The sequence below is a fragment of the Durio zibethinus genome, chromosome 26, assembly GCF_047325235.1.
Source record: "Durio zibethinus cultivar Kanyao isolate XHJ-2024 chromosome 26, ASM4732523v1, whole genome shotgun sequence".
Taxonomy (NCBI): domain Eukaryota; kingdom Viridiplantae; phylum Streptophyta; class Magnoliopsida; order Malvales; family Malvaceae; genus Durio; species Durio zibethinus.
Window position 1 is genome coordinate 16,809,991 of NC_143187.1, and position 21,347 is coordinate 16,831,337.

A 21,347-nucleotide genomic window follows, 5' to 3' on the forward strand; every position below is an offset into this window, starting at 1 on the left:
GATTGAATTTAATAAAGTTTAGTCCCATACCTTTTAAATTAGAAATAAAAAATATTTTATCTAAGTTTTTTAACTAGTTGTTTAGTAATATGTTCTTTTTAGCATTACAATTACAAATTCGTCAATGTGATTAAGAAGATTTGTAAGGGATAGTGAATTTTTTTTGAAAAAAAATTTTAAAATTTAATTATATTAAAACTTAAAAACCTATTATTCTCTTCGTGTCTGTATATTTTTGTTTTTATATTTAAGATATAATTTAATTAAAAAATTTATAAATAAAATTTAAATTAAATTTTAATAATGCAAAACCATTTAAATATAATTAATATAAGCTAATTTTAAAAAATTTTAGTCCTAACAATATTTTTATAATGAACTTAAATGCAATATGATTGGCATGATTGAATTTTCTTTATTACAACATAAATATTTAGTCATAAATTAAGCATTTATTCGATTGAATTGGGTCAAATTTGACCGGTTTGAATGATTTTTTGGATTCGGTTGAAAGGTACCCATGTTTTACAAGGGGTTGATGGCCACGGGTGTAGTAATCTGGGGTGGGCTTGCTGGTGACCCGGTTTGCTTCAAAACAACAAAAAAGTAGGAGTTAGGAGCGTTGTTTGGAAGTTGAAACTTAAAACCCTTGAAGCAGAGGCAGGGACCTTGGCTTTACAGGTTTTGACTATAATTGAAGAAATTGAAAAAAAAAAAATGAGGGTGGCGGGGATGGAGGTCCCTATCATCGGTAGCGACTCCATAAAATGGATTAACCTCACCGTTCCTTCATCCCTCAATCACATTGACAACGGCAGCAACAGCGTCGCCACTACTTTCGCGCCTCCTACGGTGGATTCTGCCTCTGCTACTTACTTCGACGGAGACAGTCCTTTCTATCTCATTTGGTATGCCTTTTTTCTCCTCTATATAAATTCATCAACATCAGCTTTATTATTTCTATTTTTTTTAATCTTATTATTATTATTATCAAAATCCAACAGGCGAATCCATAATACTCAACCAAATGCTCTAGAAATCTTCAAGCTTTCTCAGGAATTCCCTCACAACACGGGGCTCCGCCTTAGTTTCTCTCATCCACTCTCGCCTTACGCTTTTATCAGCGCCTCTCCAACCAACTCGCACTACTTGCTTTATACCGTTACAGTCTCCGGAATTGCTTACTTCGTTAAACTTTCCAAGGACTTGACTACCATATTCTCCAGGGACGAGCTTATAGAGCTTGATGTGCGTGCTTATTCTAGTAGTAATGAGCCAATTACTTGTATAGCAGCAAACCCTGGATGTGTTTTGCTTGGGAGGAATGATGGATCTGTTACTTGCTTCCAACTTGGCTTGCTTCACCAAACTGCTCCCGGTATTCTATTCTTTTTACAACTTTCACTCTGATTTTATTACGTTAGGGGTTTTTTTAATGTGAAACTTTCTGACTCTTGACTTTCCCAATTTAGGGTTTATATATGACTTGCGTGATGATTCAGGGGTTAGCCTAGGTCGCTTGTGGGGTTTCATGTCAAGGTATCTTCTCCTCATTTGAGTATACATATATACATACAAATATATATGTACATTCTGCAACAAACATTGTACCTACCTGGGGAACATACATTACTTTATAAAAGTTGTTTGTTTTATCAATCTATATTTGGTGAAAATTCAGTATGAATCGTCAAAATGTGTTTTTAGGCTGTCTTTGAATCCTTGGAAAAATGTGTAAAACAATGAAATTGGTAGTAAACCTTAACAAACTTGAAAGTATAATATATGGGAAAAATAATTTCCAATCTTGTTTGGATGTGAAGGAAAATTGAGAGGATAAACTATGAGATTAGTTAAAAAAGTTCATTCCAGTTTTGCATTTTAAAATACTGTTTCCATCTTGTTTTCTTACTCATTTTCTTTTCTCCTCTCTTCTTCTAACAACCAAAATAGCATTAATTTTTGGCTTATGCAGTGTCTTGTTCACATTTTAATGGAAAAGCTTAAAAATTATGTTTTGATAAAACAAATACGTTTAGGGGTTTACTTAATACAATGCCTATCTGAATTTCCAAGATTAATTCATTGATACTTGCTTCACAAAACCTCCAAAGATCTGCTTCTGGATCTACTTTCATACTGCTTGTTCCTTCTCATCTATGTGGGCAGCTACTAGAGTTGTCTGCTAACTTCCACATCCAAGTCCTAGTGTTTTTGGTACATACCCAAGGATTGAGCTGGAGAGAGAACTTTTACTTGTAATTGATGTTCTCACTCAAGTTAATTTTCATCAGTATATCTGCCATCTATATAGCACATATCATAGTCCTGTTAGGAATAGGATCCTTACTAAACTCTAATTAGGTGTTAGATATATGCCCACGTGGATATGTTAATAGGTTTTGGGTCCATTTGACCTAACCCATAATCCAACATTAATGGAAGAGGTTAAACTTATGTTTTAACTATTATGCTTGATTTGATTGACTCTTTATTGCTATCATTGTTTTCTCTTCCAATATATGTGAGTTTTGTTGTTGTATTATGCAGGGGGAGGGTTCTTGGTCCTGTCCAGGATTTAATAATAACAGAGTTGCTTGGGAAAAAAATAGTATTTGTACTTCATTGTGATGGAATTCTACGAGCATGGGATCTTTCATCTCGCAGCAGAATTTTAAGTCATGCAATGGCTGTTCCAACATCAGTTGAAGGTGATTTCTACCACTTGACTCCTCCTTTCTTCTCTAACTGCGTCTTAACTTCCATTATGTCCCTTCTCCAAGTGTTCCTGTTTTACAACTTCTCAAACAAAAGGTTCCCCTCGCTGAGGGGAGAGGCTTTCCTTTAACCTTTGAAAGAAAACATAATGCTGACTGGAAGCCTTTTGAGAGAGAGGGAGCAACTCTAGCTTTTCTCTTGATCTCTTAACTCATTGTAGGTTTTGCCTAGGGATTGCAGATAACTAGGGTAGTTTCCTCCTTAGAGGGATAGTTTTCTGATTATTGAACACTCAAAAATCAGATTTATTCAGTATCATATGAAATGGCCTTTGAGGAAAAAGTTCAATGTTTCATTGCTTTTTAAGTTCACTGATAAAGAGAGTATGTGCAAAAACTTTTATTGCTTGCCTCATAATCTTATTGATTGAATTTGCTGTTGGCATTGCCAACTTATACCCTCCTGAATGTATGGTTGTAAGGCAGAGGTGTGTAATGGAAATGGATCATTCTATAGAAAAAGGTAGTGAGATTCGCTGTCTGACAATAACTGGAAACCGGACAAGCCCAGAAATAAGGCTTTGCATGACCAAAGATATTTAATTTGTATGTGTAACCTTGCCATGGCCTTGAGGGAGTCACTCTAGATTCCAAATTAACTAGGGGGAGGAGAATCTTTACAAACACCTTACAAAATTTTCTGACATTATTTTTTTTCAAACAAATTACTAATTTTTTGGAGGTAGACTATGAAAGACATGAATGCAAGTAATAAAAAATGATATGAGGGTTAAGGAATTAGATTAAAAGGTTACTGTTGATAGAAATGGTGGCGCAAGAAGATTTAACACTACGACCTAACATGATTCCTTTTTTGGCCTTTCATATAGTCGACCCTAGAGTTATGAGACATAAGGCTTAATTTATTGTTGTTGTAAATTACTAATTTTCTGAGTTTTAATTATTTCTTATTTTGAGGGGTTAAGGAGTGTATAATTAGGTTTCTATTTATTCTAAGGATTGGCCCTTTAATATTTTATTTACCTTATTAATCAATCTAAATGTTGCTTTTCTTATTGTGTGTGTTTGGATTGGCAAATTGGCAACAAATTGAGATATTCATTTAAGATGGTTTGTCCATCATAGAATATGGAACATATTCAACGCTTTGTGAGGATATATGAAATGACATTGTGGATCAGTACTTACTGAAGATTTTTCTAAATTTTGATAAAATGCAACAAGATTTGTCACGATAAACTTATATATGTGAGGTTAAGCTTTAGTTGGATTATATTTAGTTCAATTGAGTATGTAGTGCTGGTTAGATTCCAGAAAATCAGCCAATTCAGGGTTAAAGGTGGGGTAGGTGAAAAACATAGGGATTTTAAGGTTTATGGTTGTGATAGGAGTTAGGTTAGAGCCTAGAAGTCAATTAGCATTATTGTTTTAGTAATAACGCTATATGAAACTTTTTCACTTAATTATAACCACAATAAGACCCAGTGGACTGAAATTGAGGCAAAAACTGGCAAAATAAAAAATGACCAAAGTAGTCGTGAATACCAAGATTCTACTTAACTTATAAATTATTGTACGAATGAGCTATTAACGAGCAAGGGCACTTACCGATGGGCCTAAAGACCTTACTTTATTAAAGAACATGTGACTTAAGGCTTTAAATTTTTGAGAAGGATGATTCTCTAAGTATGCTATTGATGGCTATAGTATTATTCAACTGTTGGGCAGTGAGAAAAAGGTTCTATACTGTTATATTTTAATCATAATTGATGTGGCATTATTGGTAAAACAAGAGAAGGGTTGAGTTCCTTGTGTTTGGAGGTGAATTAAGATTCCACAGGTATTTGAACCATTTTGGGTCATGAATAACTAAATAGATGTGTGATTAAAATCTGTAGTTACTTTGCAACTGCATTAGTTGAAGTGTTGTCAAGAGATGCAGCGAGATGCAGCACAAAATCTAGCTAGGAGCCGTGCACTCATTCAATGTGCTGTAATCAGGCGCATGCCTTGTGTGCCTAAGTACACGTTTTTCAAGGTGAATGGCACAAAAAAAATGCACCTGATTTAAGTGTCCTTTGGTTTCTCTAGTTTTTAATTTTTTTTCTTATCTATCTTTTGATAGTTAAATAAGGACAGTCTTAGCGCTACTTACAGGACTAATAAATTAAAATAGTTGATGCACAATGAAGATGGAAGTAAAGGAAACTTGGAATTTTGTTTGATGACATTAGTTGTGGTAGTTCTTGATCCATGGGACAACATTAGGCAATGTAATGGAGTAAAGTCTTTACTTTTTATTAACAAAATCATATATCTCAAGATTTTTATTTAGACTTTAATGCATATAATTTTCTTTGTCATGTATATTTTAATTATCTTTTCAAAACTTAGCGCTTCACTTGGGTGAGTACTTTTTTCTTGCTCCTTGTGCCTTGGGTTGGGCTGTGTAAGGCTTCCATCGCCTAGAGTGTGGTTAACACCTTTTATAACTCTAGTTAATTGTCTAATGATTGAAATTGGATGGTGGACATGATTATTGGCAGAAAGGGAGACTAGCTTTAGAGTTTTATCTTATGCCTTATGGTGTAAAAATGAGCATTTATGGTTGTTTGCTAAAATTTTGAAGTTATAGGAGAGGCAAGATATCAGCATGAAGTTGTATGCATGTTTGCATGTGAAGAAATAGATGTAAAGAGCACTATTTAAGAATTTTCTTTTTATATAATTTCAGTTGATTTTTGTAGCAGCTAATAACCTTTGAGTTTGGTAATGCTTCAGATTTACTTAGATTATTGATGGTCTTCCACTTTTATCTGTTGTAGCTGTATTACATTTTTGTCCTCAAAGGTCATCATTTTGTAATTTCAAAACCTTAACAGTTAAAGAAATGTCTCATTTGTTTTACTCATGTATTTTCACTCCATATTCTAATGATGTAGTTTCTATGTAGATTTGAGTTCTGTTTTTGTGCCTGTTGTTTGTTTGTTTTTTCTTTTGCATTTATTTGGAGCTTTTGTAATTAATTGTTACTTAAAAATTGTCAAAATCTGATGGAATAATCAAGGTTGTTCTAAAACACAATCTCTCCAACATCCACTTTGGAACGCTGTGCTTGCCGGCCCAAAATAACATTGTGGCCTTTAAGATTTTTGAGCTTTTTCTTGGTTTAAAGTACATTTTTTTATTTTTTATTTTCTATCTTGTAATTTCAGGAGCTACATCTACAAGGTTATGGTTGGGTGAATCTAACAATGATTCAAACATTGTTCCTTTGGCTATCTTGTATAAGAGTACTTTGGTATGTATTTCTGAATTAACTAATTAGTTGTTCAGATTTCTTTCTAAGCAAATATGTTATTGCATTTCTCTCTCTCCCACTTTACTGTGAAAGTAGACAATCATAAGCTCCTAGCTTGTTACAGATATTAGACACTCTTGAACCTCCAAAAAACTTAGTAAACAACTTCAACATTTTTTGAAAGTCTTTCTTTAATTGTGCCACAAACAAGTTCAACATTGCTTGGTTTGTTTATGAAACACTGGATGAGAAGCAATGTGTATAGCTGCTTGGTTGTCACTTATGAGATTCATAGGCTGCTAACCAAAACTCTTCTATCAAGAAGTTAACCCAAACCAATGACAAGTAGTATGACTGTATGAGGCATGGCTTTACCCTTTGATTGTCAGCACTTGGTCTCGCAACAGTAGTATGCTTCATACACTTCCGAGATACTAAATTTCCATGGGATAAGGTTCAAATATGCTGCTAAATTTAAGGTGATAGGATCAAATTGACCACTTATCTTTGAAGGATTTAGTTTTATCACTGCACTTTTTAATTTGTTCCCAAAGCGGTCGGAGTTAACGATAAAATACTATTATGCAAGGAAATAAAGAATTATTCTACAGAATATTTTATAGTCAAATTTTGACCAATTTTCAATCAAATTAAAAAATAAAAGGGTAAAATTGCACTTGTTCAAAGATGGGTGGTAAATTTGATCCATTACCTTATCTAGAGTGGCCTTATACCAAATTTCAAACATCTAACATAAAATAGCCCTTCATAAACTTCCTATCATTCGACATGCGGCTTAATTTGCATCATGATAATCCTAAGTCTTAGTTTAGCTGTGATTCTTATAGATTCTTATAGATTTGATGATGTCCTAAAGCACTCTTGAGATGCCTCAGAATGTGTATTTGTGCATCTGAATGGCTGGTTTGTGGAGCGTCAGGAAACTGACTAACTACACTCAATGCAAAAGAGATTCGATCAACTATCAAATAGTTTAACTTCCCAACTAATATGCAATATTTCCCTGGATCAAAAAGTAACTCACCATGATCAATTACATGTCTATTGGATTATCTATTGGTTTGGATTCTAGCATTCTTGTTTCAGACAAGCAAAATTAAGAACATAATTTCTTTGAGAAAAAGCCATCCCGCATGAGATCGAGCTGCCTTGATGTACAAGATGTTTGAGTCGTCCCAAATCCTTTTTCTGGAATTTACTTTGCAACAACATCTCCAACTTCCAACACTCATCACCTGTTATGACAGTGTCATCTACATAAACAATCAACAATAATTTACCTGAGTACTGTGGCGATAATAAATAGAATGATCTTTCCCGCTTCTCTGAAGACCACTGAGAATCAAAACTCACAAAACAGAACATGAAAATATTTTTGGATAAGAAAGATGGTTGCTATGGGTCATTATAACTCATCCTTCTCATCCTACAAAATGTCCAAAAAAGCCTGGGAACTATTGAGCAGGACAAACATACTATAAGTAGATAATAATTTCGATTGCGATCAGCTAATAAAGTTCAGATAATGATAGAGTGGTCAGTGCTGGAGTGATAGATTGATCAACGTTGATACTTGACCAAAGGAATGAATCACAAGGTGAATTGTAAGATCCAATGATGAAGAAACGAGCATTTTGGGGACTGTGGTCTGTTGGTTCTTTTTTAGAATATGATTAAAGGACTAGGTACCTATTATGGACATTGGCTTCTTTGAGTTGGGTGTTTTTCCTAATGGCACGTTTGGTTTACGGAATGAAATAGAGAGGGAATAGAAAAAATATTTGTGGGAATAGAAAAGGGAATGAATAGCTATTGTGATGTTTGGTTCATTGGAATGGAATATAGTAGGAATTAGTATTAATATGTTTGGTTAGTTCAAAATAGATAGTTGGAATAAACTTAAAAGACTATTTTACCCTTTTATTAATAATTTATTATAAAAAATAATATTAATTATGATTAATTAATAAAAACTAATTAGTAATTAATTAATTTTTTATTGTTAATTGTTAATTAATAATTATTATTTACATAGGTTTTCTTTTGCGGTTGAAGCTCTACTGTAAAACTTGTAGATGAATATGATGAGGGAAATATTTCTTGGAAGAAATTGAATACCAAAGGGAAAAAAAGCTTTATAAAGATTGAGCTGGAGCTCCATATCTTAGAGAGCCTAGAGAATTTCTAAAATGGGAGGACAGCTTTTATGCAAATCTGCTTCCAGGATGCATGTGGAAGAACAGAAAAATGTAGAAAAGCTAAAACACATCTTCTGCAATTTAAACAAAATGCTACAAAGTAAAAGCTCATCTGAAAATGACAGTGTGTTGGCATTGTCACAGTCATACTAATCAAGAAGGATGGAATCATAGGCGGTGGTAGCCTCTCTTTCTCGTGGTTGGTGAAGATTTTCAGCCAATTTCGGTCGACTTCGGTGTTAACAGTGACTAACTAGGCCAGATCTGGACTCCAATAATTTGGTCTACTATCAGTGAATTTTCTGTCATTGAAAATGAAGTGCTATCCATTGAGTTTTCTCTATCATCTCATGAAATTTCAAATTTAAGAAAAGGGTCAAATTGTAAACTGATTAACATCTCTATTCCACGAAACAAGGAATGGCCTTTCTTTAGTGGGGGTTCTGAATTGCTATTCATTGATTTTGGGAAATAGAGTCTGAAAAGATATTACCTAGGAAAGCCCATTAAATGAACCAAACCTGTGAATAACTATTCATCAGGGAAAAAGGGGGGGAATGGTTATACCATTCCCCCCAACCAAACGTGCTGTAAATGATTTTAAGAATTCTATTCCACCAGTTTCGGAAAAAGCTTTGATCTTTTTTTTTTTTTTTAATTTACTGCAGTTGATTTTTATTGAGAATATTTATTTGCTGAGTTCTCCAATGAATTTGAACTGTTGCATGCTCATTTGGCTTATTCTTCGTTTAAGTTTCTAATTTTATATAGTCCTACACTGTTCGCATAACGGAAAGAGTACCAGTAACTTGTTGTACTTTTCCTAATTGTGGCCACAAACAAGTCTTTATACCACTAAAAGCATAATTCAAAACAAATTTCAGGCCAACTTCTACTCATTAAATCCTCCAGTTATATATATATATATATATATATATATATATATAATGTTATTAAACTTAAGTTATGCTTGTTAATAGAATTTCTAGCAACTTACATCCATCAATTTTTGTCATTGACTTTCCTCAATCCATCATATTCTATGCATTCTCACTATTTCTAAGTTATTTTATCTCTTACATCACGAAATGGAATGAATTATTCTTCTTTCATGGGTTGTTTTATGTTTATGATTTGAGGATTGTCAAGCTCTACAAACGTAACTAAAGAAAAATGAAAGATGCCAATAACATGAACTAATGTCTGTATTGCAATTTTTAAATGATTTTGAGTTTAATTGAAAGATGTGTTTGATTTCTAGCTAATTATGCTCTCACTCTTTGCTTCAATGTTGATTGATTTCTTGGTTTAACTTTTAAGGGAGTTGGTATGGAAGTGATTTATGTTTATAGTCTCTGCTATTCTACGGGGGAAAGGATGATCTTATCAGTAGACTCTTCAGTCAAAAATTTTCCTGTCGATGAGGTAACAATCTGGTTTTCCCATTCACCGCTCCTTATCCCTCGCTCTTTTTTTTTTTGGTTAATATTCATTTTAAATTGACATTTTAATTACTTTCCTGGATATCTCACTGTTTCAATTTCGTCAGGGGGGATGCATTGATGTCAAACTTACTTCAGACAAGATCTGGATATTAAAGGATAATGGATTGGCGTATCACCACTTTTTCTACAGAAGTAGTACCACGTGAGATTTGACATGCCTAACCAGCGGAAGCTATTTACTAATGCATGGTTTTACCATAAGTTATTCTGCTGCATGATTGTGCAACATTCGTGGTTAGGCATAGTATGGCTATAATTTGTGAAGCATTTTGTTTCTGAAGATATGTCTTATGTTTTACATTCTTGATTTAACATCACAAATCTTTCATAGTTGGTGGTCTGTGTCTGGGTGTATACATTTAGCATAAAAAACAGTTAAGAGTCATAGATAGGGCTAAAGCACACACAACCACATATTGATGCTGAAGTGTTTTTGCTTAGCAATTTGGTGATTCCTTGCTTTTTCATGGTACTTATTTTTTTTTCCCATAACATTACTGCTAGGGAAGAAGCACACTGTTACACCTTACAGGAAGAATTTGTTGCAGACCAGTTGTTTCAAAGTGCGGAACATACTTCAGATGATCTTATATCAATAACCCATTCAATTTTTTCATCTGGAAAGGTTCTCGCATCTATGTTACTTTCTTGGACTTTTATGGTGGAGTTGTTTTTTGTATTATGTTCTATTGACTGCCAAGAGCATAGTATTTTTTTTTCATAGTTGTCCACAGCATCAGAATCTATTAAATAGCTTCTTACTTTATCCCCTTTTTTATATTCAGAAACATTTAAAACAGAAGTAATTCAACCACACATTTATTCTACTTCTACTTTTAGTTCTTTCTTGTGCTTGGTTTGCTATTCATTTTTATTTCTTTTCTTTTTGTGCTGGAATAAATGTTTGTCACATATATGCTGCTTATAACAGTTTTTTTTTTTTTTTTTCAAAATTTTGCAGGATCATATTGTGCCATTTGTATCTTCTATTTTCTTACGCGGGCTTCTTCATCCTGGGGTTTACCATAATATGGTTCTACGTGCAACTTTTCTAGATTATAGCAAGCATTGGACTGATAATGAGTTTCAGTCATTAACTGTTGATGGACTCAGAAAGGAAATTCTTTCACTTGTTGAACATGAGGTTCTTTTTTTTTTTTTTTTGGTTTATCATTTCAGTTTTATTTCCTCTAGTGAATATTATGTTCCCTGGAGAGCTTGTCCAGTTCTAACTTCTGACTTTTTTTTGTCAGAGTATGGCTGAAAGTCCTTTATCAATATTTCAAGGATGGAAAAATTTTTGCTTTCGCTATTTTGAATATTGGTGTAAAAAGAATGCTCCATATGCTTTGATTGTACAGTCCACCTCAGGTGCTGTTGGTCTAATCAGAAAACATTCAGTGTCTTTGTTTCGTAGTTTGGAAAATACTGAGCTGCTTATTGATGGTATGATAGAGATTCTTGCTGTCCATGAACTGTAATTAAATTATACTTGGTTTATACACCCTATGTACTTATATGTACTGTTTAAATATATACTTTCTTGCTTTTGTATCTGCTAGGTTTGTCAGAAGATCTTGGTGATCTTGGTAGCTTTGGATTGGATTTATTTGATGAAAATTCTGATCGTGAGATTCTTTTTGAAGTGCTTAGATGTGTCATAAATATCAGCCAACAGTTGGGCAAAACAGCTTCTTTTATTTTTTATGAATCATTTGTTGGCAGACAGATTATCTCATCTGATGAGATTATTCCTCGCTTGGTGAAGATTTTAGAAACTGGATATGGTTCATCAACAAGAGTAGGCCATGTGTCTGGTCTTGGAGCTGATGTTGCTTGGAAAAGGGAACAGATAGATCATAAAAATCTAAGAAAATTCTCTGTTGACATGCTGCTATCTCTTCATGATCTTTGCAAAAAAGCTGCCTCTTGGAGAAAAGTCTTGGACGTTGTAGAGAGCTATCTGCAATTTCTTGTCCCTCAAAAATTGACACAGAATCCAGGTGCTGAAACATTATTTTGTCTCAATAATTCCATTTTGGTTCAGGCTTCCTGCCAGATTGCAAAGGTGATGTTTGAGTCTGCATTGGACATCCTTCTTTTTGTAAGCTATCTGATGAACATTGGTGGGCAGGTCCGTTATTCCTTCTTGTATTTGATTCTCTCTCAATTTGTTATGAAATAGATTGGATACATGTTTATGCTTTTAGTTATGTTTTTGTGTCTGACTTGGTCATAGTTTCTATAGTCAAAGAGAATTTACCTCATTATGTATTTTCTGAAGTGGAAAATCTGGTGTTAAGGGAATTCTGAGTTGTGCATTGGTTATATGTGATCATTTTAAAATTTATATGGTTTCTGTTTTATGATCTAAGATGAGGTCTAGGAGGCTATTTTTGTGTTTGTCACATTGTTAGATCTCAATGAACTTCTTTTAAAGGTTTATGAGATTGCCATTTTAAGAAATAATGATCCTCCTAAAAGATTGCAGATTATTAGACTCTTCTTTTAATAAAGAATGCTTTTGCTAAAACTAAAAAAAAAAGAAAAAGAAAAAGAATGAGATGGAACTTTTTGGATGATGTGTTCTGAAAAGGAATCATTTGGGAATCACTTTCTTTTCTTTAGGTACACCACCAAAGTAGTGGTAGTTGCTTGTCATATAAACCTTTGGAAAATTATGTCATCCACCCCAGTGGAGTTTAAATTTCCACTAGTGGGTTAGATAAGTTCAAATACCCTTTATGGTTTATTTTAAAAAGTGAATAAATCTATGTACAATGTTATTGGACATGTGGCAACATTCTAACACCAATAGTGGAGTTTCAAAACTTCACTGATAATTTATAGGAAACGAACTCTAAATCTTGATATGGCAGTATAGTTATGATAAACAGATGACCACTACACAAGGTGCAGCTTAGTGCATGTGCATCATGTTTAGGTAAGATGGCTGTACCGAGGTGTTGACTTTTTCTTTGTTCTAGGTGAGCTTCTTAACAAGCAAAGGTGTCTCTTTGTTGGTTGGCTCTTTTTTTTGTTCTTTTTTAAATTTCGTTTCTTTTCTACAATTTGTGCTTCCAATTGAAAAGAAAGATACATCTTTATTTTACAATAATAAATGTGGCAATATTATCCATGTGTAACTTGTTAGAGATAGAAGTAGAGGTTGATGATGACTTTTATTTTTGTTAAAGCTTTTCCTTTATAATATGGCAATAGGATCGAACCACTTCATGCATTCTGTAAATTGAAATTATATGTTTTAAATACTTTGTTATGCATAAGTAACTTTTTTTTTTTTTTTTACTTTTTTTGTGTATTTATCATTTTTACCAGAAGTTTTAGTGTTTTTGCATCATTGGGGAGAGTGCTTTTCTGTGGATTTTGCCTTTGTCTAATTTCTTATATAGGAACCTTTGTTCTGAATATTGTGGATGGACTAGGGAATGCTAGTTGGGGAAATGAAGATCAATTTACAGTTATATCTTAAATTGAGGGAGTAATTGAAGGATACCCCTTTTTTTTCTGTTAAGGTCTATTTTGTTCTGTCTTCATTTGTGGCTTTTTATTTCCCTAGATATTGGCAATTTTTTGGTGACATATCTGTACATCTTTTGAGGGAGAAAGGGGATGGAGGATGAGAGGAGGAGAGCAGGGATTGGGTATAGTAGTAAATGTATCATCAATCTTGTAATGCACAAAGTAATGTTCCTGGGTTACATCCAGCCATCTGGATGAACCGAAACTTAAAAAGAAAAATCATGTTCGTAGACTTTACTACAAGTTTTGCTTAACCAACATTATTTTTGATATGAGATCTCTTTTTCTGGCTTTTGGCTTTTTTAGCCTCTAACCATAAATCAGATCTAAGAATTATCCCCTTCACATGTTTGAAAAAGACTCTTTTTTTCAAATCTGTACCACGTAAACATTATACTTATCCTCACTGGATAAATACTATCCCTAAGCCTAGATGCACTTCATACCCCTACAAAGACTAATTCAAACCTTAATCAGCCTTGAAACAAGTTTTCTTCATTGCTGTCTTAAATCATCAGGTTGCAGCATGACTAATTAAGGCTGCACTTGCAGCCTGATGAAGCAACTATGCTTAAAGAACATCAGTTACTTCATATGTAAGATAGGATGCATCATGCTATTAAGAAATTTAAGTTTATGCCATAGGCGCAATGAAACCTCTTATGATAATTAAAAACTATTGATGCTGATATATCATTCTGTTGTACTTTGGTATGGTATATCCTATATTTCTCTTTCTTTTTTTTTTTAAATTTTTTTATTTTGTTAAAGATAAATCATAAATGAAGAATTGATGGAAAAGAGATTTCAATAGCAGCCAAAGATCTCTCTTAGACTGTTATATAGCTAATTTGTGGAAAGATAAGAGAAAATAGGAAAACTGTTATTTCATTGTATACTTCATAATTTCTTTTGGCTCAAAATTATTGTTTGTTTTTAATCTTTACCAAATATAGGGCAGGTGGTATAATTCTGAGATTCATATAATATTTTCATTTTCTGTTCAATGATGCACCTCAGTTGAAATACCTATCTCATAATTTTTCTCTACTCTTCTTCTATTTCAACTCAAATGTGTTGTGATATGCCGTAGAAGAACTTTCTGCTTGAGTTCCAGTTCATTCATGCAGGAAAAGAAAAAAAAATATATATATAGTAGTGATAGGTCAAGCCTTTTCTTGATTCTGAAATTTTGGTGGTTTTTACTGTTAGTGATGAATAAAATTTATTAACAAATGACATTGTATATGGTTCCTAGTTTAGACTTTAGACACACTTTTGAGAGGACACTAAGCAATAGCAAATGTGAGATTTGAGTATAATATTTCTATGGAGATATTATTATTATGTTGAACCATCTCGCCTCTTATCAGATGCAGTTTATGTATTTGTATGTTGACATTGTATTTTGTTGTTAGCTTGGACAAACTTTTAAGAGGAACTTAGCACTAGCAACTCTGACATTTGAGAGCAATATTTCTACGTAGATATTGTTCTTATGTCAAAATGTCACTGTGGTAAATTAATCTCAGCTTATATTATTTGCATAATGAGTTTAGTTTTTTATTCAGTTTTCTTTGTTTTGACACGTTGTCTTTCCCTTTACAAGCGAAAAGCATCTTATGCAACATGCCCAAAATATAATCACTCAAACTATATTAATTTCTTGACTTCATAACATATTTATGCATTTATCTTGTCGGCTCTTTACACACAAATGATGAGTTTTATTAACTTTTAGATATGTAAAAGTTCTTTTTCCATCCAGATTAACATGACGCATGATGACATATCTAGAATACAAGTTGAGTTGGTTCCAATGATTGAAGAAATTATTTCTGAGTGGCTTATCATTCTCTTCTTTTGCACGACACCATCAGAATCACTTGCAATTGAAGATTTTAGTTCTCAACTTTCATTGCTACAGATTGGTAAGTTTCTTATGGTTTTGGGTTGAGTTGCTGTAGCTAATCTGAAATGATCTCTATAAAACAGCATAATATGTTATTTTCTAAGAGAGGAAACTGTTATTACTTGCTAATTGACATGATTGGTGCCTTATTTCAATGTTTCAGATAACAAAATCAATAAAAGATCATGGAGGGAGAAACTTGGGAAATGTGATTTCACATTAGCCTCTTTACTTATACTAAATAATCAAAGTTCCTCTGGATATGAGAGACATCTTTCTTTGGGATGTCTCCTTAATCCACACGATGTTATTACTTCAGTGCAGAAGTTTACTGGCTGGATTGTTTGGGGAAATACTGGGGAAGTTTCTTCTTCCTTCTTGAAGCGCTCAATTGAAATAGCAATTGTCCTTCTTAGGCACGGTCAATATAATGCTGTTGAGGTTTGCCATTCATTTCTTTCAATGATGACTTTTCACATTAAAAAAAATATAGTATCTGAGAGTTTATCTGAAATTCATTTACCCTGTCTTTTTTTTTGGCCATATTTTTACAATGTCATAGTACCTGCTTACTACTGTTGAGGCCAATGCAAAAAGAGAACGGATATTCGGAAGCTTTCAAGATACTAGTGGTGATTGGTGCTTGCTTCAACATCTTCTTGGATGCTGTCTTGTTGCTCAAACCCAGCGTGGGTTACATGGAATCCTGAAAGGGAGGAAAGTCTGTGAAGCTGTTAGCTGTTTCTTCAGGTAATTAATTGTTCAGCTACATCCTAATCCTCCATTTTTTTCTTGCTACTTCATCATATTGATTTTGAACCTATTTCTTTCCTCTTAATGCTGTTTCTTTTTTAACCCTCCTATACTTTTATTTAAAGTATGTAAATATATGTGTAAATATATATAAATAAATGGTAATTTCTAAAATATGAAATCTGAAGTATAAATAATCGAAATTCTATAATATTAGCTTATAAGTAATTTAATATTCTAAGAATTGAAAATTGTAATAACTATAGCAACTCAATATAAACAATAACATCCTTATCAAAGGATGATGATAAGTTAAACTTTTTATTTACTATTATATTAGAAGTAAATTTCTCTTATGAAAGTAATGCAATGTTATTAAAGTCTTTTCTTTATCTCTAACATAAATCTATTATCTAAAGTATATTTAATCTCATCTACAAATGCCTTAGTAGCATGCCATCTGCCACGTTTTTTTTTTTTTTTTTCAAGTTTGGTTGGGTTGGGTCAAAATACATATGTATCCTATCATATTTATTGGTCTTTAGGCTAATAAATTTGGGTCAAAGCCCAACTGATAGTTAAATGAAATAATTATTGAATATTCAATAGTTTGGGTTGGTTTTGAGTATTTAATAGTGGTATTGTATTGGCTTGTCCTTGTTCATTATCATTCTGCTCTTTCATTTATGCCCCAACTGAATTCTCACTGCTTTGTTCCATGCAGAGCTGCATCAGGGGAAGGAGCTTCCCAGGCCTTGCAGAGTTTATCTGATGAAGCAGGGTTGCCATATCTTGGTTTTAGTGAGTTTATCCAAAGAATGTTGTTGTTTCTTAGGAAAACAAGATAACTTAATTTCTTGAGCAAATAGATGATTTTAATTTTTCTGGTCCAGATGGTCATGTATCTGCTGCCTGGAAGCTTCATTACTATCAATGGGCAATGCAGTTATTTGAGCAATATAACATTAGCGAAGGTGCTTGCCAATTTGCTCTTGCTGCACTGGAGCAAGTTGATGGTCTTAACCTTAGAGGTGATGGCTATGAGAGAGATCCATCTAATGAATCTGCCACTACCATTAAAGGACGTCTTTGGGCAAATATTTTCAAGTTTACTTTAGATCTTAATCTTCTGAATGATGCGTACTGTGCGATAATTTCAAATCCAGATGAAGAGAGCAAGTACATATGCTTAAGGCGGTTTATAATCGTTCTTTATGAACATGGAGCAATAAAGGTTCTCTTACATATCTCACTTTTTGTTTGCTCCAATTATTCTGTATCTCAGAGTTCAGTGTCATGCATATTTTGTCATTTCATTTATTTCATCATCAAATAAAGCATTATGGTTGGTGGCTAGTTTCAATGCCTTTGACAGCATCCTAAGAACACAAATCCTGAAAGAATTAAGAAAAGAATGATTTGATATTTCTTTTTGTTCCAAAATAATGGCCATGAATTGAATAAAAACCAGGAAAGGTTTCATGATAATTATCAGCCTTAAAAGGATGTAAATTCTTTTTAGGGAATTGCAACTTTCTCCCATGCTGTTTCCTTTATTATACCTTTTTTGCTTGTCTGTGTCATATATTGTTGTCTTCATTTACCATACTGTTTTTGCAGTGTTTGATTAATTATTCATGAGAGGCCAATTTATGTTGCGTGCCTGTGGATAACAAATCATTTTACATGTTACTTAATAGGAACTTGTTTCTCCTTTTTCTCATTTCAGATTCTCTGTAATGGTCAATTGCCCTTCATTGGTTTAGCTGATAAGATTGAGCGAGAACTTGCATGGAAGGTATGTAATACTTGCTAGGAGATTTGAACTTTATTGGATGCTATTTTTGATTTTTTTTTCTTTTCACACTAATATCTTAGGGCTCCTTTTGCACTGTAATTTGTAGGCGGAGCGTACAGATATCTTGGCAAAGCCAAATCCATACAAATTGCTTTATGCGTTTGAAATGCACCGACATAATTGGCGAAGGGCAGCCAGTTACATATATCTATATTCTGCTCGTTTAAGAACTGATTCAGTTCTGAAAGATCAGCAGCACATGTCAATTACACTGCAGGAGAGGCTGAATGCACTCTCTGCTGCTGTCAATGCCCTGCATCTTGTCCATCCTGCTTATGCTTGGATTGATCCCCTACCTGAAGGACATCCTCTTCAGAATGAGCATTATCCACGTAAAAAGGCTAAAAAGACAGTGAAAGAACAGTGTAATTATCGCATCAACAAGAGCTTCATTATTCTGTGATATTCTCATTTTTGTTATCATCATAAGTAGCATGTTTTTTTTTTGCTTTCTTTTTTTATCTCTTTTCTTTTTCCTTTTGTCTAGGCCTGTCCATGGGCCGGGCTGGACCAGGCCAGATTGCCCTTTGGAAATCCTTGCACTAGGCCAGGCCTGTCAAGCCCTAAATAGCATGTTTTTAATCTTATCATTATAGGAATAACTACCAATTTGACGTTTTGGTTCTGTCTATGTGTTCAAAATTCTCTAATCAGTTTCAAATTGTGCATGACCTTGTTTAATATCTTCCTCTTTCTGCTGCAGCTGGTAATGGCGTACAAGCTCAGAGGTTGCAATTTTGCATTGATATTGAGAAACTTGAATATGAGTTTGTGCTAACATCAGCAGAATATCTGCTTTCACTGGCAAATGTCAAGTGGACATATTCTGGTAGTTTTTTCTTTTACCCCTTCCTTTTTCTGATATTACTTTATTTCTTAATGCTTGTAAGGTTTAATTATCATTTTATAGTTGCTGTCAACCATGGTCATCCTCATTTTTCTAAGGCTGGACCAACCCTTTAAATAAGCATGACATCGTTTAGGCGGAGTTAAAGGTGTAGTAAGAAATGAATTTAGTTATGACAAGGTGAGAACGTGTTGTTGTGAGGGATCAAGTAAAATAAAATATATGCAAGAAAAGTTTAAAAGTGGATAAAAAAAACAAATATGTACAAGTAATAGTGCAGCATTTCATTTTTATGCTACATCACATGGATTTGCTGTTTTAGGGTGCCTTACCTGTGTTAGTGAACATGAGACAGTTGGGGTAGGGGGGAAGGGAGATTGTTTTAGGCCTTGGACTTGGCTTTTTCGTGCCAGGGTGATTCAAATGCTAGATATAAGGAGAGAAGTGAAGATAGGATAGAACAGAGGGAGATGTTTTGATTAATGTCGATTGTTGCACCATGGCAGCAATGACACTCCATTGTTAATGAGTTGCTTTGTCGGAAATCCACCCTGTTTGCCAAAAGCAATCGGAAATCTTAGATTGTCAAATTTTCATCAAATGGTAACTGGAAAGTTAAAGAGAAGAGAGGTAAGTCTCATATCTGGCAAGTGGGAGGGAGTTAATGCAGTGTGACATGTTGAAGGAGAGAGAATTGATTTTATGGCACATTTATATGCCAGTTTCTAAATTCTTCTTCCATTATGTTCATTTTTCCCTTCAAAATTGGGCTTAGAAAAGGATTCTCTCTTAGACATATCAATTATCTTGCATGCTGGTGATTATACACATTCCACCTTCAGGTTCTGGGCTTGGGCATATTAAGATAGTCACTTAAAATTAATTTAAGTCGAAAATGAGTTTGTTTGAGAGGAAAATTCCAAAAGGAAATCCTTGTTCATACAATATATCTTTTTTTAGATGTTTTATGAAATTATGAGAAGACACAGAATAGAGAACCAATATCCTACTTTTAGACTCTCATATGTGGCACTGTTGGTTTAAAATTTTGAATAAAATGTAAGTACATCCCTACTTGAGTTTGGACAATGTGGGGTTACTGGTTTTTAGCTAGTAAAGCTTTCAAAACTTGTATACGTGCCCTTGGCCTTAGTCTAAATTTGAACTTTTTGCATGAATAATAGAAGGCTTATGCAACATTGAACTTTATTATATTTTATTTGTCTTGTGAATGCCACTGCTGGTTAACCTTTCAAAAAGTTGAGTCTTGATTGGAGTTTGTGCAACGATATTATAGGTAGGTGGGACTTTTCTGAGGTTCAAGGTGGAATGGAGTTCATTTCTATCATGATGTTTGGTGTTGAGATACTGCTCTAAAATGCATATAGGAATTAGAGTATCTTAGTGCCAATAATAAGAATGCAAGAAAGGTGAATCACTTGATTTGGTCCTATGTTTTAAAAGCAATTAGATGAAGAATGCAAAGAAGCTAATTGAAGGATTAGCTTATTTAAGATTTTATTTTGCTACTTTGTTGATTTATGGGGTTTAATTATAATATTTTATGGATCTGGGGTTTATATCTGATATTTACATTTATATTAGGGTTTGTTTTCAAGTGTCATTTTTTTTTCTAGTTTTTGGAGTCTAAGTATTTTCTTTAAAGTCCTAGTGGGAATAGCAGTTCTTTAGGATTAGGGTTGCTGGTAGTAGCATAGATAAATATCAATGTACTCTTTCTTTTGGAGACATATTATGACAAGAGATTCAGCATTCTTGCTATTGTTATTGTGTGATGCAGTCAACCTTATAGGTTTTCTTTCTTCTGGGTTATATGATGCAATCAAACAACCCTAATTGTGAAGCTAAGGAATCTTTCGTTTTCCTTATTTAGTTTTCCCTATTTTGTTAAGTATTTCAGATTATTATTATAATTATTATTATTACCATAAACGCTTGCCTTCCAAGCTGTCCTAGCTCACGATTCCATATAACAGTTCAAGCTGATGCAACCAAAATGCTAATGAGGCTTTAATTTTTTTTTTTAGTGAGAGTCCTATTTAGGGTACACTTCCTGAATAAGGCATATGCAAAGCAGTGCTATTTTATACTATTGATGCTATCTTTGTTTCAGTGTGCATAATGGGTTCTCAGAAAGTTATTCTTCCAAGTTCAGAATTCTCATGGGCTACATTGCTTCAGTAAATTATACTTCCTAGTTGGAAGTTCTCATGGGCTGCATTGCTTTTTTCTTTAATTTTTTTTATACTTTTAGCTGTTAATAGTTTTACCTTTTTTAAAGTCATTTATCCTTCTTTTTCTTTTTTCCACCATGTTTAGATTGAAGTGAGTAAAGGAAAGGGTACATGCTTCCCTTGTTTAAAATGAATAAGGGAAAGGAAAGGGAGGGATTCATCAAAATCGATTGTTTGGTTATGAAGTGGAAAAGAAAGGAAAGAAAGGATAATGAAATATTTTTCCAATTATACCCTTAGTAAAATAAATATGTAAACAATAGATATATTCTATTTAGAAGTGTATCGTACAATGTGTAGTTTTTATATATTAAAGAAACCTAATATATTTTTTATTTCAAAATTAAAAACTAAAGGTAACATCTAGTTTTGTTCTCAATATTTTGACTAATAAATAAATATACGTATTTTATTAA

General features: G+C 33.3%; 1 protein-coding gene across 5 annotated transcripts in view; it reads left to right on the top strand.

The window, feature by feature from the left end:
* The first annotated feature begins 619 nt into the window (after positions 1-619).
* Positions 620-21,347, top strand: part of SAR1 (SUPPRESSOR OF AUXIN RESISTANCE1) — a 39,505-nt gene continuing 18,777 nt past the window's right edge. For 4 of the 5 annotated variants that reach the window (XM_089755077.1, XM_022860608.2, XM_089755076.1 and 1 more), the window contains exons 1-19: positions 620-908; positions 1,005-1,378; positions 1,473-1,539; positions 2,551-2,711; positions 5,954-6,039; positions 9,579-9,683; positions 9,808-9,905; positions 10,268-10,388; positions 10,725-10,907; positions 11,017-11,209; positions 11,326-11,897; positions 15,075-15,237; positions 15,382-15,659; positions 15,781-15,968; positions 16,696-16,772; positions 16,865-17,205; positions 17,701-17,769; positions 17,876-18,194; positions 18,533-18,658. In XM_089755077.1, coding sequence (XP_089611203.1) covers positions 718-908; positions 1,005-1,378; positions 1,473-1,539; positions 2,551-2,711; positions 5,954-6,039; positions 9,579-9,683; positions 9,808-9,905; positions 10,268-10,388; positions 10,725-10,907; positions 11,017-11,209; positions 11,326-11,897; positions 15,075-15,237; positions 15,382-15,659; positions 15,781-15,968; positions 16,696-16,772; positions 16,865-17,205; positions 17,701-17,769; positions 17,876-18,194; positions 18,533-18,658 — 3,712 coding nt within the window. In that variant the 5' untranslated portion in view covers positions 620-717. The remainder of the gene's footprint in view (positions 909-1,004; positions 1,379-1,472; positions 1,540-2,550; positions 2,712-5,953; positions 6,040-9,578; positions 9,684-9,807; positions 9,906-10,267; positions 10,389-10,724; positions 10,908-11,016; positions 11,210-11,325; positions 11,898-15,074; positions 15,238-15,381; positions 15,660-15,780; positions 15,969-16,695; positions 16,773-16,864; positions 17,206-17,700; positions 17,770-17,875; positions 18,195-18,532; positions 18,659-21,347) is intronic. The other variant, XM_022860609.2, reaches the window with a different exon arrangement.